The sequence below is a fragment of the Benincasa hispida genome, chromosome 3 (genome assembly GCF_027475165.1).
Source record: "Benincasa hispida cultivar pf3 chromosome 3, pf3_genome.v1.1, whole genome shotgun sequence".
Taxonomy (NCBI): Eukaryota; Viridiplantae; Streptophyta; class Magnoliopsida; order Cucurbitales; family Cucurbitaceae; genus Benincasa; species Benincasa hispida.
Genome location: NC_143480.1, coordinates 19925317 through 19941903, shown reverse-complemented (window position 1 = coordinate 19941903; position 16587 = coordinate 19925317). Strand labels below are relative to the sequence as shown.

The following is a 16587-nucleotide window of genomic DNA, read 5'->3' as shown; positions in this document are numbered from 1 at the left end:
TAACCTTGCGTTCACAACGTTCATCTTTGATTCACCATAGAGATATGGGAATGCAACTGATCACTGAGAGGTGTAAGCCAAGGGAAAGCGGAACTTTAGTTGGGTCCTCAACAAGATTGACGAACTTGCAATGTCTTTTCCCCCAACCCATTCTTTTTCTGCTACATTTCACAAGACTTGCCATCGCATTCCATCATATACTTACACATCTTCACAGTTGTTTGTTTGTTTATTTAGTTATTTATTTATTTATTTGTCACCGCATTTTACTTTTCCAATACAATTCATTATTATTTTGTTTTTGGTCGCATATATCACATTAATATTGCATCGATCATCGTAATCCCCGTGTTTGATCTCAGATCACTCTGAGAAACTTGCTGTGGAATTATGCTTGGTTCCAGCGCAAGAAAACTTATGACACGCACGTACTACATGAACGTATACTATGAGCGCATATCAGCAGCATTGCATACATTATTTTAGAACATAGTATCGCATTTATTATTGAGAAGCGTGATTTAGCAACGCATACACATCATCATCCATCACACATAACATCATCATCCAATTTTTGCAGTGGCATTACATTGCGTTACGTTCCGTCCACCGCAATTTCATTCAACAGCTATCAAGTGAAAGGGTTTCACTAAGCGATAGTTATGCAGAGACTAAACGATGGTGGAGCTTTGACTATACGATAGTTCATTAGTTGATCGTAGCTAAACGATTGAGTGGCTTTGTTTATATGATAGGCTACCATTTACTATATGATCGAGCATGTTATCTATACGATAGATTATGTTATCTCCCACTTGCTCGATTGTCTACACGATCATTGTCCTCCAGTCTCTTTCTCAAACCAAGATCATACAGAGTCCACAACTCCTGGATTCTCACACCAAGAATACCAAGATAATCATTGTGGTGGTGTCTTCACTCACTTCGTGAATCAAGTGTGATTCGATTGGTTTCGTGGAGGTCGTTCGTTGTGTTCTTATTGTGTACCGATCGTTGCGTTCGAGCGTTGATGTTCTTAGACGCATAGGAGAAAATTTGAGGGATTCTTGAAGAATGTTTCTTCAAAGGTACGCATACTCTATCCCTTGATACTCTTATTAGCTTGCTGTAATTTCATGTTATGCATGACCTGTACGTTTCCGTTTAGACTATAATTGTTTATGTTCAATTTCGAATGGAATTTGGAACGATCCTTCCGCTGCTCATGGAAATCCTCTTGTTTGATTTCCTTTAGTTTGAAATAAGGTCACATTGTCCCAGGATAAAACAACCCAGAAAGTTCTATCTCGGTCGGAATCGATCAGAATTCTAACACTACTACAGACTGATAATGCTCGAAAAAACGCAAAAGGAAAGTGGAAAAGAAGAGTAGATGAATTTCTAATTTTGTTGTGTCATCCTTCTAAAGTATTGAAGGAACTTATAGGCCTCGAGGGTGCGCTTTAGAAGGGTAAAGTGTGAATGCATGCACAGTAAGGAAACGATCGAAAGACTGCGCAAAAAACGGACGACCATCTTTAAATCGTTCCCACATCCAAAGACTACGTAAAAAGAATTGAATGAAAGATGAATTTTTTAATTAAAAATATATAATAAAAATATTATTTTTAATAAAAAATTAAGTTCCGACGGAGGAGGGGAGAGGAGTCACCCAAAGACTTCCTGCAGTCAATGTTGCAGAGAGATTCATATCCTTCAAATGAAAAGCTGGATGACTCAGAGATAATGGATAACCTATTGACACTGATAATTGCAGGCCAAACCACCACAGCCGCTGCTATGATGTGGAGTATCAAGTTCCTGGACGAGAACAGAGAGGCCCAAGAAAGGCTACGGGTAAGATCCAGAACCTGTGAAGTTACTTTGAAAGAAAACTAACAAACGTTAACCATAATCCACGGCTCTTCATTCTTTTCATTCCAAAGACTCCTGTGAAGTGAATACTAATAAGTAATACCCATTTCAAATCTCCAGGAAGAACAATTGTCAATTCTACGAAATAAGGAAGATGGAGAATTGCTTACCCTTGAAGATCTTAACAAAATGTCCTACGGTTCAAAGGTTATAAGTAGCCTAAGTCTATTCCTTATTTTTTAAGGAATTCCATGCACAATGGACGAAGTGGCCATTGACAACTTAAGTCATGTACATTGCAGGTTGTCAAAGAAACGTTGAGAATGTCCAATGTTTTGCTGTGGTTTCCTCGTGTGGCACTAGGGGATTGCAGATTAGAAGGCATGTTTCTCCTGTTACTGTCATTCTCTCTCCTTTTGATATTTCACTCGTTGAAGGAAATTTACAAGATTCCTGTTGAACTATTTCTGCTGCTAGAATAATAACATGTAGATAGGTATGAAGAAAGGCATTCTGTTTATAGGTAAATAGATAGAAAAGGATGCCATGTGGACTTGATGTGAAGATTTCGAACAAACTGATTCAACAGAGGGAACCGAAAATCCCATCCAACTCATTTTGCACGTGATATGCAGGTTTTGAAATAAAGGAAGGATGGCATGTGAACATCGATGCAACATGCATTCATTATGACCCAGATTTGTACAAGGACCCCATGCAATTCACCCCTTCCAGATTTGATGTATCTACACCACAACCTATCACTGTTTCTTCTTGTTCTTTTTTCCTTATTTGGCTACTAAACATATACTATTGTTCATGTAACTATGGGGCACAACTCCAGGAAATTCAAAAGCCATACAGTTTCATACCTTTTGGATCTGGACCCAGGACCTGTCTAGGCATTAACATGGCCAAATTAACAATGTTGGTCTTCTTGCACAGAATGACTGGAGGGTACAAGTGAGTTTGTACATTACATAAGCAGCAGGCATTTCATCATGTTCCAAGATATAATTCAGAATTTACTGTTTCTCCTTCTTATCCTTATCATAATTCTGTTACCTTTGTATTGTTTAGGTGGACGGTTGATGATCCAGATCCTTGCCTTGAAAAGAAGGCACACATCCCTAGGTTGAGAAGCGGCTGCCCCATTACTTTGAAGACCTTGTAAGATGGGACATAAGCATAGATGTGAGAACTTCATCTCAGGTATAGATACGAGTGGCGAGATTCTAATGTGGTAATGAGATAGGTTAAATACCTTAAAATGTGAGGAAGCAGGCGGATTATATGCATTGCCATGGCTTCTAATTACCTACTCTTTTCTATGCTTCACATAAAAGCAAATCAGAAGAGAAAAGACAAAAGGGAACTTTGCAACACTGCAGTGGGAAGGGAACGAAGAATTATTACTGGAGTCTATACGAAATTCAATATAATTTGAGGGAAAAAAAAATTGAAGCAAGAGTTCCTACTTGTCATGCACTCCATAAGATCCGGTTACCTGTTTGGTTTGATTTTGCACACCTATAAAGACTTCTCTCCCTGGATTCTCCATCAGTCTGACTTCGTGGTTTATTTTCTACAGAACATTGAAGTATATTTCTTTTTAAATATTCCAATCTCTATGGTTAATATGTGTGTAGTGCTTGATAACGTTTAATTTTCAATATTATATAATATACACGTCACTTTAAACTTGTACAAGAAGAGGACACTGCATAAGAAAGGAAATTTTATAAATATTTATATAGAAATCTTCTCGTGTAAATAACCATAAACTATAAAATATTTTGTACTTTATATACATTTCTAAAGAAAATTGACTAATTTCCAAAGAATCACAAGTCTTATTGATTGTATTTACAGAAAAATAATTGAAAACTAGGAGGTCGTTGTTTCTATTCCTGAGGCATAGGAAGTACGAGAGCTTGACAATTCTAAGCCTAAAAAAATCTTGGAATATCTTTGGATGGCTTGAAGTTGAGGGGATGAGTTTGAAGGGTAGCATTTTCATCCTCTTTCCACATGTTAATAGTTGTGTCGGCTTCACAAGTTACAAGCCTAGACCCAGTTATGTCGTAAGAGAGAGCACAAATACCAGCTTCACTATCCAACGAGCCAGGCTGAGCAATTGTATGTGATTGTTGAAAGTTATAACCAGTCTTCCAGTCCCAAAACCATAAACTACCATTATCACCCCCAGTTCCCATAACACCCTTCTCATTGACATCCATCGCATTGATTATAGTCTTCTGCTGAGAAAGCATATTGTGCAAAAACTCCCCTCTGGGGAGGTTAAATTTCTTGATATTATCCGATGAAGCAGAAGCAAAGAGACTGTGCTCTTTAGGATGCTGTGCCATTGTTCGACCAGATTTCTTATGATGTGTTGAGTTGTTATAGTCTTTCCATATCTAAGGTCCCAAAACTTAATAGTTGAGTCATGGAACCAGTCACAACTTGTGGATCAGTGGGTCGAGAAAAAACCGAGCAAACTGAGTTATCATGGCCAGAGAGGGCATGAACTTGCACCTTACTTCAAATGTGCCACACTCGGCAGACAGAATCACGTCCCCCAGTAAGCAAAATATCAATGGTTGGATGAAGAGCCAGACAATAAACACCGCTGAGATGACCAGGGCAAAAACGGACTACCTTGTTCTGTTCCAAGTCCCAGCAATTGACTTGTTTTTCATCACAAGCCGAAAACATGTATGTATGGTTGGCGCTAACAGCAAGACCTCGTATTTGATCAGTATGGCCTGTCAATGTGAGTTCTAACTTTGCAGTTGCAACATCCCACATCTTGATGGTACGATCTGCTGAACCAGTACAAAACCACATATTACTGGGATCAAATGCAATTGATCTTACACATCCTAGATGACCACTTATGACCCTATAATTTTTCCATGGAGCATGATAATCCGGATGTGGCCGCTTCCTTCCAATTCTTTCCATAATTGCAGATGTTAACAATAAGATGTTCTAAAGCAGTCTAATCTATTCCACACGCGAACCTCACCAAACGACCTCGAAACCGCCGGAAACCGCCTTAGAATGCCACTGAAACAGAGGGATTACTGTGCGTATTCAGTCTGCACCGCCGCTGCCTTCGCCGGAGAAGAATAACGTCGCTCGTTCGTGGATAACGTTGTCGCTGCACCACCGCGTAAGAAAGAGCGTCACGAGGTGCCGAATCGCCGGAGAAGAAGGAGAAGGGAAGAAAGAAGTTGAGTAGTAATAGAAGTTACATAGGAAATCGTGGATTCCTCCAATAAATAGGAATAGAATTTGATTATTGAAGGTCAAAGGTCAAAATATAACATGAAGGGGATAGTGGAAAAGGATTAGGGCTTACGATTTTTACCACAACACCGTCTTAATATAAATTAAACATGAACATCCCTATTTTTACTCACTAAATTAAACATGAAATAGATTTTATACGTATAAATATTTGTCAGGGCTATTTGTGGATGCCCATTTGAGTTCATATTTATCTCAATGAATTTCATCATTATTTTCTTTTTCTTTCTTCTTCCTATTATTAATGTTCTGCATTTTTACTTTATCATAAATATTTTTAATTGAATCATTCATCATCTTAACAAAATGTCACCACATTTCTTCAACCATTTCACTTTCAATTCCTTCGAATTTGGAGGATCATCAAGAATAAATCTCCATTTTCACTATTTCTTACAAAAAAATATTGCAGGAAAAAAATCTCCATATATACTTTTCCAAATATTATTAACATTCATTAGATATGTGAATTCAACTAAATAGAAATATAATTTACAAAATGTTACGTATAAATATTGCACTTAATATAGACAAAATACTATTATTTATATAATCAATAACCTTACTATATACTTTAACCGTCATCGATCTTATAATAATCTAAAGTGTTTGTCAAAGTTGATTATCAAAGAGGATTTTTGTTGAAGTTTGTAATTGGAGGTAGTGGTCAGAGTCTGAAATTGGTCACATGAAGGTGGTATTAGAGTTGGTTGCCAAAGTTCTGTTGAGTTTGATGCCCTAAATCTCGTAGGATCTTATAGTTTATGAATGTTACGTACAAACTCATTATTTATTTAATAAAATATATGATATTTTATTCCAATTTTTGTTGCATTAATCACAAACCAATAAACAAAGTTCCATGTTTATCTCGTAACTTAAACATGTATATAGAGACATACGGATGGATCATGTTTTAAGTGATGGATGGATAAGGTTGGATACCTTATCCTGGTGATACTACGAGTATGGTCCGCTTTGTAGATGTTACAATTTTTGTAAAGTGCTATAAATGATCTGATCCTGATCATTCATGTGGAGACATGTGAGCGGGGATATCCTATACAAAGGAGTTTGTATAAGACTGGACCACAAAATGAGTAGTCTCATATATAACACCGTTTTTAATATAGAATTCCATTTCATTATTGTATATGATCATTTAGAAACGTTGAGCTATCGTGTAGGCTCTCGGTTTGCTATGCGATAAGCAGTATACACAAACGTGAGCGAATGAATGACCTATCGCAAAATGAAAACTATTTTCATTTTATTCTTCAGTTACGAAAATTGAATGCAACCTCCCAATATCACACAATTACAGAGAAAATGTCAGCACAATTATCCTATAATTATCCAAAAATAAATAATAAATATAATCATATTATATTCATTAACCTATGGTTTAATATCACATCAAATGCAACATATGAACCATAGTCTTTTCTCCTCCATTCGATATAAATCATATTTATATCATTTTCCTCCAAATAATGTATCTCATACATAATGTCAATCATATCATATAATAATTCAATCATATCATATATAATCGAACTCTCTATTGTCAATGTAAACACTTCAAACTGACCCAAAAACTTATTCTCAACTTGAATCCATTGAGCTACCAAGGGGACCTTATGGACCTATGACTCAAGCTCCAACGATACGTGAATAGCTGACTAAACTCTTTAGCCACGAAATCCACTATCCGTTAACTGCCAGGCATTCCACTAAAGACCGACAGCTACACTTTTCTCACCACATATATATTTATTTGTCCATCGGATATAAACAATCAACAGTATGATAACCCTTCATAGATGCTCGTAAGTACAGCTGGGCTAATTTACCGTTTTATCTCTATAGTTACATCTAACTCCTTAAGTACCACTGATCCCTTTAATGAACAATACAACATAGTCCTACTATATGTGGACACCTCTCGAGCTATGAGAAGGTGTGTGGTGCCACATCGTTCAAGTTCCGGAATCAACTTTTATGGAAGCAATCTATCTACTTACCCCTGCTTCGGGTAAGGAGTGAATTTCATCTTGTGTAGCTGCGTTTCCAGCTCCCAAATTAAACGAATCCCCAAAATGGTAAGTTGAGTTAACAATCTGGACACTGGCACTCATGCAAATCAAAGGACCACTCTCAAAGGCAGGAGTTCCCAACTCACTCAAGATTGAGGTCATGTTACCTATGGTCATCTTAGTGAAGTGAAGTCTCTGTCATGAACGATGTTATATAAGAAGACTATAACACTTAGTAGTTCGATCTTATACAAACTCTTTGTATAGAACGCCCCCGCTTGCATGTCTCCACATGAATGATCAAGATTAGACCATCTGTAGCATGTCACACCACTTATAACTATTCTACAAAGCGGGCCGCATCCGTAGCGTGACTAGGATAAGGTTTCCTTCATATATCCATATACTACAGACCATTTTGGTTATCACTTAAGACATGATCCACCTGTATATCTCCACATACATGCTTAAGTTACAAACGACAACTAGGGATCTTAGTTTATTGGTTTGTGGTAAAGAAAATAAAACATCCAATGTTCATAGACAAAAGTGAAGAAAATATCATATATTATACATCACAACCATTTGTTCAAAACTATGTTTACAAACTACAAGACACGAGAGTTTATGGCATCATCCCCAACAATCTTCCACTTGTTCTAAAGTGAGTGGGATGTACAAATATCTAGTACAAAACAATAAACTAGGGCACTAAGGCCCAGTACAAAAATATCTCCCATTTTCCCTAGTCCAACTGCGACCGATCCCGTAGACCCATGCTCGGAAGGTGACCCTCAAACACTGTAGTTGAGATAGCCTTCGTAAATGAGTCAACAACGTTGTGCTCTGAAGCATCTTCGTGACTATCACGTTCCCTCGATGCATTATCTCGCGGATGAGATGATACTTCCGCTATATGTGTTTGTCACGCATGTGACTATTGGGTTCCTTGGAGTTCACCACAGCACAACTATTGTCATAATAGACGGTGATAGGCCTAGGAACCACTTCTAGATCTGTCAGGAACTTCTGGAGCCAAATGGCCTCCTTAGCAGCTTCACAAGCCACTATGTACTCGACTTCCATCGCGGAGTCGTTGATGCATCCCTGCTTAGTGTTTCATCACACTACTGCTCCTCCGTTAAGAGTAAAAATTGACCCTAAAGTGGACTTCCAAGAGTCCTTATCAGTCTGAAAGTTAGAATCCGTGTATCCAGTAAAGATCAAATCCCTAGTTCCATACACGAGCATGTAGTCCCTCTTTCTCTGAAGGTACTTAAGGATGTCCTTAACTACGGTCTAATGAACCTGGCCTAGGTTAGACTGATACCTGCTGACTATTCCCACAGCATAGCAGATGTCTGGTCTAGTACAGAGCATCGCATACATCAAACTGCCAATGACAAACGCATATGGAACCCGTCTCATCTCCTTAATCTCTTGAGGCGTCTTAGGACACATTTTATTAGATAAAGTAACTCCATGCCTGAACGACAGTATGCCCCTTTTGGAGTTCTGCATCAAGTACTTGAGCAACATCTTGTTAATGTACGATGCCTGAGACAACGCTAGCACTTTGTTCTTACAATCCCGAAAGATATGTATACCCAAAACAAACTGAGCCTCTCGCAAATCTTTCATTTGAAATTGGGTTGCTAGTCAGTTCTTAACTGTAGTCAGTATTCCTACATCATTCCCAATGAGTAGGATATCGTCTACATACAACACTAGAAAAATTACTGAATCGTTGACGATCTTCTTGTAGACACAAGGCTCATCAACATTTTGGTCAAAGCCGTACGATTTGATCACAGTATCAAACTGAATGTTCCAAGATCAAGATGCTTGTTTTACCCCATAAATGGACCGATTCAGTTTGTAAACTTTTTGCTCTTGACTTTGGGCAATGAATCCCTCAGACTGTACCATATAAATGGTCTCCTCAAGATTGTCATTCAGAAAGGCAGTCTTGACGTCCATTTGCCAAATCTCATAATCATAATAAGTGGAAATGGATAGGGGGATGTGGATCGACTTCAACATGGTAGTAGGTGAGAAAGCTTCCTCATAGTCGACTCCCTCCACCTAGGTATTTTCAACTTCAGCTTTGAACTCTCTAAAATTTTCAAAGGATTCAAACTTCCGTTGCATCAAATAAACATACTCATACCTCGAGTAATCATCAGTAAAGGTGATGAAATACTTATAGCCTCCCCTGGCTTGCACATTCATAGGACCACAGAGGTCAAAATGTACTAACTTTAGAGGCTCTTTGGCTCGATAACCTTTTCCAATAAAAGGACTTTTAGTTATCTTACCCTCAAGGCAAGATTTGCACACCGGTAAAGACATCTAACTCGCTTAGAAGATCATTCTTCACCAACCTCTCATTCCTATTGAGATTAATGTGCCCTAATCAAAGGTGCCAAAGTTGGGAATTTTCTTTTGGAGAAACCCGTTGACGTTTATTTTAAGTTACGAGAATTTTAAACATCCTTATGTTATGGAGGGAACTTAATGCTAACAACCTTAGAACATACAAGTTATTTTCCAGTTTTGCTATATAGATCTCAACTCCATCTTTATGAATAAACACTTTATTCCCATTAAATTCAAGAGTATATTTACACTGCAACGATCACTTTACAGAAATTAAGTTCCTCTTCAACTTAAGAACCATAAATACGTCTTGTAAAATAAGAAATTTCTTTTGTAAAGTCAATTGAACTCCTCCCACTGCCATAGCTGAGATGACATGCCCGGTGCCTACTCGCATCGTTATCTCACCAGCCTCCAGCTGCTGCCAGGATCTAATCCCCTGAAAAGAAGAACAGACATGATTAGTGACACCTGAATCAATAATCCAGTCAGAATCATCATTCTCCACTAAGCAAGTTTCCAAAACTAGTAAATCGCATTTACCTTGTTTTGACTTAACCTTGGTCGTCTTCTTCTCCTTAAGCCAGCAAGGACAATTCCTCTTTCAATGTTCGTCTTGGTTGTAGTAGAAACACTTTCCCTTATCAACCGGTGTCAGACCCTTATTCCACTGGGCAACAGGTAGTGGGTTAGCAGCGCCTTTCCCTTCCCCTTACTACCCTTTTTCTTTTTCCATTTTCCAGTGTAAGGAGTAGAATGTGCAGACTTCGTTCCTGAGGTCGAACCTCGATGGAACTACTTTGAAGACAAGGCAATATTTGCCTCACCTCCCCGCTTCTCCTTACTTTTCAGTAAGGATTGATATGTCTGCAACTCGTTGAGAAAAGTTGTAAGGGTATAATCCACTTTGTTTAGAATCGCATTGCTGATAAAGTGCAGGAAGCTTTCCGGCAACGAATGAAGGATAATGCTAACCTAGTTGCCCTCATCGATCCTAGACCCATTCATCTCCGCCACATTAAAGTAGACCATCATGTTAAGCACGAGTTCTCGAACAGAGGTGCTTTCCTCCATTTTGGAGTTGAAGATGCATTTTAGAGCCTTATGCTTGAGCTATCCTGATGGTTGTCCGAACATCCTCCGCATGGACTCCATGATCTCACGTGCTGAGACCATGGGCTCATGCTTCTTGACCAAAACGTCGTTAAGACTGACCAAGATATAGGCTCGGGCCTTCTCATTCGCTCGTGTCCAATGCTCATAAGCATCTCGAACATTTTGAGCGGCATTAAGAGGTGTAATAGGAGGACACACTCTTTTGTAAGGACAAACATGAGATCCTCGACAATAATAGTCGTGATCATATGTTTCCAACTAGCGTAATTGTCGCCAGTTAGTTTGTTGGCGCTAAGTAGAGCAATTATGGCCATAGCCATTTTAGAACTTTGTTAAAAATAGAACAAACTTTTATAAGTCTATGCTTAAACCACGTTTTAACACCAATTTTAGTTTTAGCAAAATAGTTACCAAGTACCCTAAGTGATAAGACTTCTATTTCGCAATGATGCCCCAGCGAGGCAGGACAAATGTCACCCGTGGGGTGATCAGATGCCCCTTCACTGGGATGAGACACTCCCAACCATTAGGTAGAACCAACTCTTGGAACTGCACCTAACAGTCACCATTCGTTCGATCCAGAACTTTTAACCCTTAACAATTTTGCGTAAGTGTAACCCCTCGTTTTCGACCCTAGAGTCCTGCCCTAATGCACCCACCGTAGAGAAAAAGAAGATTAGGACAAGAGACTAAGTAACCTTATCCTATATAGGAGATCAGATAAAGAAACGTGCAAAACTTTCATCCTATAAGGGGACACTCCCAGGGTGCCTCGAGGTGATGCACAGAAACTTTATCCAACCTAACGAGAGAGATAGTGGGATATGCTGTCGTACGTCCCGTTCCCACTTACTATGAACATTCTCTCTATCCACCTTGATATTGACCTACCCAAACACCATCCTTTAGGGGGGACACTCCTAGGGGTCCCATATGGCCGAGGATGGATCTCACGATGTGGACAATAAAGGGAGAAACACGAGAGGTTTAAATTAGATACCCCAAGTACCTCCCACTGAATGTTCTACCTAGGGGTTCATTAGCTTAGACCATCCGGCTAATGATTTTAATCTGTCAGTTTAATCCGCTAAAAAACAACTCTTGTCTTTGAAATCAAATAAGTTCAAGTAGTCACATTAAACTCTTTAATGGACTGTCCTTAAATTTGCATGCATGCATCAAATCTATCTAATTCACCTTTCCAGGTAGGGGTGTTTCGTTTCCGTCACCTTAAAAATTCCAGCCTAGACAGAACCTGCCTTAGACAAAAGGTCTCTTATAGATAGATTTGCTACACTTTAATCTTTTATTAGTCAATTTAATCCTATTAAACCGATTAAAAGATTAAAGCCTAGGTTGCTAATCTCATTAGAATTGAAATCTTAGGTCTATCTCCACCAAGTTTTAAAACACTTTTAAAATCATGATTTAAACCTAAGTTGGCATGCATGTCTTCCTTATTGATTTTAGTTCTAATTTCCTTATAACCTTTATAAAAGAACCAACTAAAACTTGCCACACAACTAGGTATTTATAACACTTATAAATTTAACCTATGTGTCATGCTTCATACAATATCCATTCATTACTATACATAACTTTTATATACAAGTAACAAACCAAGCACACATGCTCCATACACCCTTATACTATAACACTTATAATATAAAGATGATGCATATGCTTTATGCATACGTAAATATAACTCTTATATTATATAATGTACGAGCATGCTCTTACGTAATTTAAATCATGCTTCTCTAAATCATAACACTTATAATAAAGAGATGATGCATGACCAATGCATAACCTAAGGTAGGATTTCTTCTATATGGCATACCATATGACATATAAGCAAACATACATCCTATGTACATTCACAAAGATTAATGGACCTAGATGAACCGCCTCAAAAACGGAAAAAAAATTCTATCTATTACATTTTCCATCGAGCAAACTGGTTCACAAGTGAAACGGGTCTTGAACCGCCCGGGCGAAGCTCTCCATCATTTAGTAAACGCGGCCGGGTATACGATCGTTTAGCTACAATCAAGTACCAATAACTATGCGATGAAGCATGAGGTACCCGATCGTTTAGTGCACAAGACAAAAACACGCAAGTTCTATATGATCGTTTAGACGACAACGTAGCTGTGAAGCACGATCGTCTGGACGATCACTTAACAAGCGATATGTAAACTATTTACTCCGTGATCGTGTAGTCACCAACTAAGCGATGAAGCTTGCTGAGCTACACGATCGTCTAGTGCGCGCGCGACAACCTGCTCTCGAGTATCTGATACTCAACGATCGTTTACCCCATCATCTACATGACTCGACCAACTCTTGGTCATCTTCAACCTCGAAGAATGGCAACTCCTTGCTACAAAGCTTCTTCACGAACGACTCACAGACTCAAAAACTTTGAAATTACATACTTGATAGCAAGTTAATAATGCCAAAAAATGCAGGGGCCTTTACAATTAATTTCAAATGTAAAAGAATTTAAACAATCAGAGGCTTCATCTCAGAAACCCCATTAATCCACATCCACAAACTATTTAACGCTTAAACAGAGAGCAGACATGCTTTTACCCACCGAGAAAGTAAATGTTATTCTTTGCAACAATGAATTTGGAATATCAGAACCTGGCTCTGATACCAATTGAATGAACTCTTATCAAAGAGTACCTCCGAGTGGGAGCGAGATTGTTCCAAACTCATTGTGATAGAATTAATGCATTCACAATCAAAACAGAACAGATATGCATTATACAACAAATTACTGGCATGCTCTGAAACTTAAATGACAAAGAGAAGAAATACGTTGAAGAACCATTCTTTACAGAAAACTTGTTTTCATCTAACAAACTACTCCTCTCGCTTTTCGCTGAGAACGTCCAAGCAAACGTCCACCAAATCGTCTACCAACGAATGGACTCCTCATGAATACAGCAGCAGGGAGAACACCACCACTTAGAACCCTCGATATTCTCGGTGTGAGAATCCAAGAGGTGTGGGCCTTGGTGGATTTAGTAGAGGGAAGGAAAAAGGAAAATCGTATACCACGACCAAGCAAATGGGAGAAGGCATGTGTTTATCTTATAGACGCTGCTTGATCGTTTAGGAAAAGGTACACGATCGTTTAGTAAAAAGGTCACAATCGTATAGACGATTGTTTAGTAAACGCTCGAGTGCGCGATAGTTTAGGAAAAAGTTAGATGATCGTTTAGCAAATCCTATCCGATCATTTAGTAAACTACACGCATGTATATGATCATTTAGAAACGTTGAGATATTGTGTAGGCTCTCGGTTTGCTATGCGATAGGCAGTATACACCAAACGTGAGCGAATGAATGATCTATCGCAAAATGAAAACGATTTTCATTTTATTCTTTAGTTACGAAAATTGAATGCAACCTCCCATTATCACACGGTTACGGAGAAAATTCCGGCATAATTATCCTATAATTGTCCAAAAATAAATAATAAATATAATCATATTATATTCATTAATCTATGGTTTAATATCACATTAAATGCAACATATGAACCATAGTATTTTCTCATCCATTATATATAAATCATATTTATATCATTTTTCTCCAAATAATGTATCTTATACATAATGTCAATCATATCATATGTAATTAACCAGTTCAATCATATCATATTTAATCAAACTTCCTCTTGTCAATTTGAACACTTCAAACTGACCCAAAAACTGATTCTCAACTTGAATCCATTGAGCTACCTGAAAGAGCTAAACAACATGTAGCGGAAGTATCAAGGATTCATAAGCATTCTAATTCACTAATTTTTGCAAAAACTAAAGCATGCTCTTCTAAAAAATGGGTTTTCAGAACATACCTTTGATGAACTCTCCAAGAAAACGTTTGTACAGCTGCTGTCTTTACTTGATATCACTGTGAACCACCTCAAAGCCTTCCTTACTATGCTCTTGGAGCTTTAGGAGAGTTGTGGGACTCAAGAACAGCTTGAAGATGTGAAGAAACAAGAAAAGCTCAAAGCAGTCCGACTGAAGAAAACAGTTTCTTCTTCAGAAAATTTTCTCTTAAAATTATGTATTCATCCTTTTCCAACAACTCTAATCTTTTTTATATATAATATGATGGACATGCAAAGAGATGGAGTGCATGGCTTGCAGCTCATGCTTGGAGAATCAAAGTAGATAAGATAATGGCTTTTGTGTGAGCATAAAGATGATGGTAATGGAGAAAACTCATTTTTCATTTTGTGCAACCATGCAAACGATTTTTCATTTTTCCTTTTTAAAACATAAACTGATTTTAAACCATTTTAATTGATTTTCATAAATTAATTTCATAAGTTAATTTAAAATATTAATTAATTTAATATCAAATATTAAATTAATTTTTGCACAATAATTATCTTCATATATTTAAATCATATTTAAATATTTATTCCCTTGTTCCGTTTAATTTGAACGTTTCAAATTAATTTCTCAAACTACCCTAAAACTTATCCATTTACGAGCTAGTAGGGGGACCTCGTGGACCTACAGATCATGGGCTCCAATGATTCGAGATTAATCGGCTAAATTCATTAGTCCGATCTAACCCCTATTTGTTAACTAATGGGACACTCCACTATAGCCCATAGTTGAACTCCCCTCATTATAGATATATTATGTCCACTTAATAACCATAATTAGTAAGTTGATCTTTCACAGGTTGTTTGTAATCACAGCTAGGTCAAAAATACTGTTTTACCCCTGTGATTACATATTGTTTCTTAAGTTCCTACTGATTCTCTAATGAACAATTCTGATTCATAATCTCTATGAATCAAATTCTTTCTCTATCATGAGAAGGCGGGGCCTCGTTTGTTCAAGACCTGGAGTCAGTACTTACGAGAACAACCTATCTGCTAACCTTAAATAGGGTAGGAGTGAATTCCATCTTGCAAAGCTATGTCTCCAGCTATTCATCCGGTCTTATCCCCAAAATGGCAAGCTTATTGAGCAGTGTTGTTGGACTACTCTCACCATTTGCAGATCAAAGGATAATCTCGAACAAACAGAAGTTCATAGCTAGCTTAGGATTAAGATCGAATTAACCTAGGTTATATAATATAATGAATGAAATAGTCAATTTTAACAGTAAACGGTCGTTATAAAGAAAAGTGACTATTTTCGTGGTCTAGTCTATATGAAAACTCATTACATAGGATACCCCCACTCTCATGTCTCAACATGAACGATTTGTGGATCACATCGTTTGTAGCACCTTACAACTTCTTGTAACAACTATAGAGTGGGTCGCATCCAATAGTGTGAAAGATCTCTTACCGAAGAGTTCCATGAGCACGTTCGGATCGCTTCGATCTCACAATGATTGAAATACAACAATATACATTCAAACGCACAGTTATGCAAATAAATCTTAATTAACAGCATGCTATGAACAAGATATAACAAGGGAGAGAGTGCCATACCAGTTGAAGACAATCTTCAAACTTCAAAACTCAAAGTAGCGAAAAACCTCCACGCGATCTACCAACGCCCAGCAGAAGCGTCGACTGCAGCAACATGAACAACCACGACCACGAACGTCATGGGGATGACACCACCAGAAAAGAGCCCCGAGTATTCTCGGAGTGAGAACCCAAAGCATGGTCTTTGGTGAATTTGGTAGAGGAAAGAGGAAGCACGAATCGTGTAGGCGATAAGCAAGTGGGAGGGAAAAAGACATTATCGCATAGCACAATGCTTATCGTTTAGGAGACACTACATGATTGTGTAGATTTTACTGAACGATCGTTTAGGAAATGGTATACGATCGTTTAGCAAACTCAGCACATACTACGATCCTTTAGAAAAGC

General features: G+C 37.9%; 1 protein-coding gene and 1 pseudogene across 1 annotated transcript; one reads left to right on the top strand and one right to left on the bottom strand.

Annotated features, from left to right (window-relative positions):
* The first annotated feature begins 1723 nt into the window (after positions 1-1723).
* On the top strand, positions 1724-3494 carry LOC150037113 (abscisic acid 8'-hydroxylase 1-like). Its single transcript, XM_090311633.1, has 7 exons — positions 1724-1857; positions 1996-2082; positions 2178-2256; positions 2511-2617; positions 2720-2838; positions 2956-3087; positions 3222-3494. Exons 1-6 carry the CDS (start codon positions 1747-1749, stop codon positions 3047-3049), a joined length of 597 nt encoding a protein of 198 aa, XP_090167759.1. The 5' UTR covers positions 1724-1746; the 3' UTR covers positions 3050-3087; positions 3222-3494.
* A 102-nt stretch (positions 3495-3596) lies between these two features.
* LOC120074362 (protein pleiotropic regulatory locus 1 pseudogene) lies at positions 3597-5250 on the bottom strand (annotated as a pseudogene).
* Positions 5251-16587: the final 11337 nt, after the last annotated feature.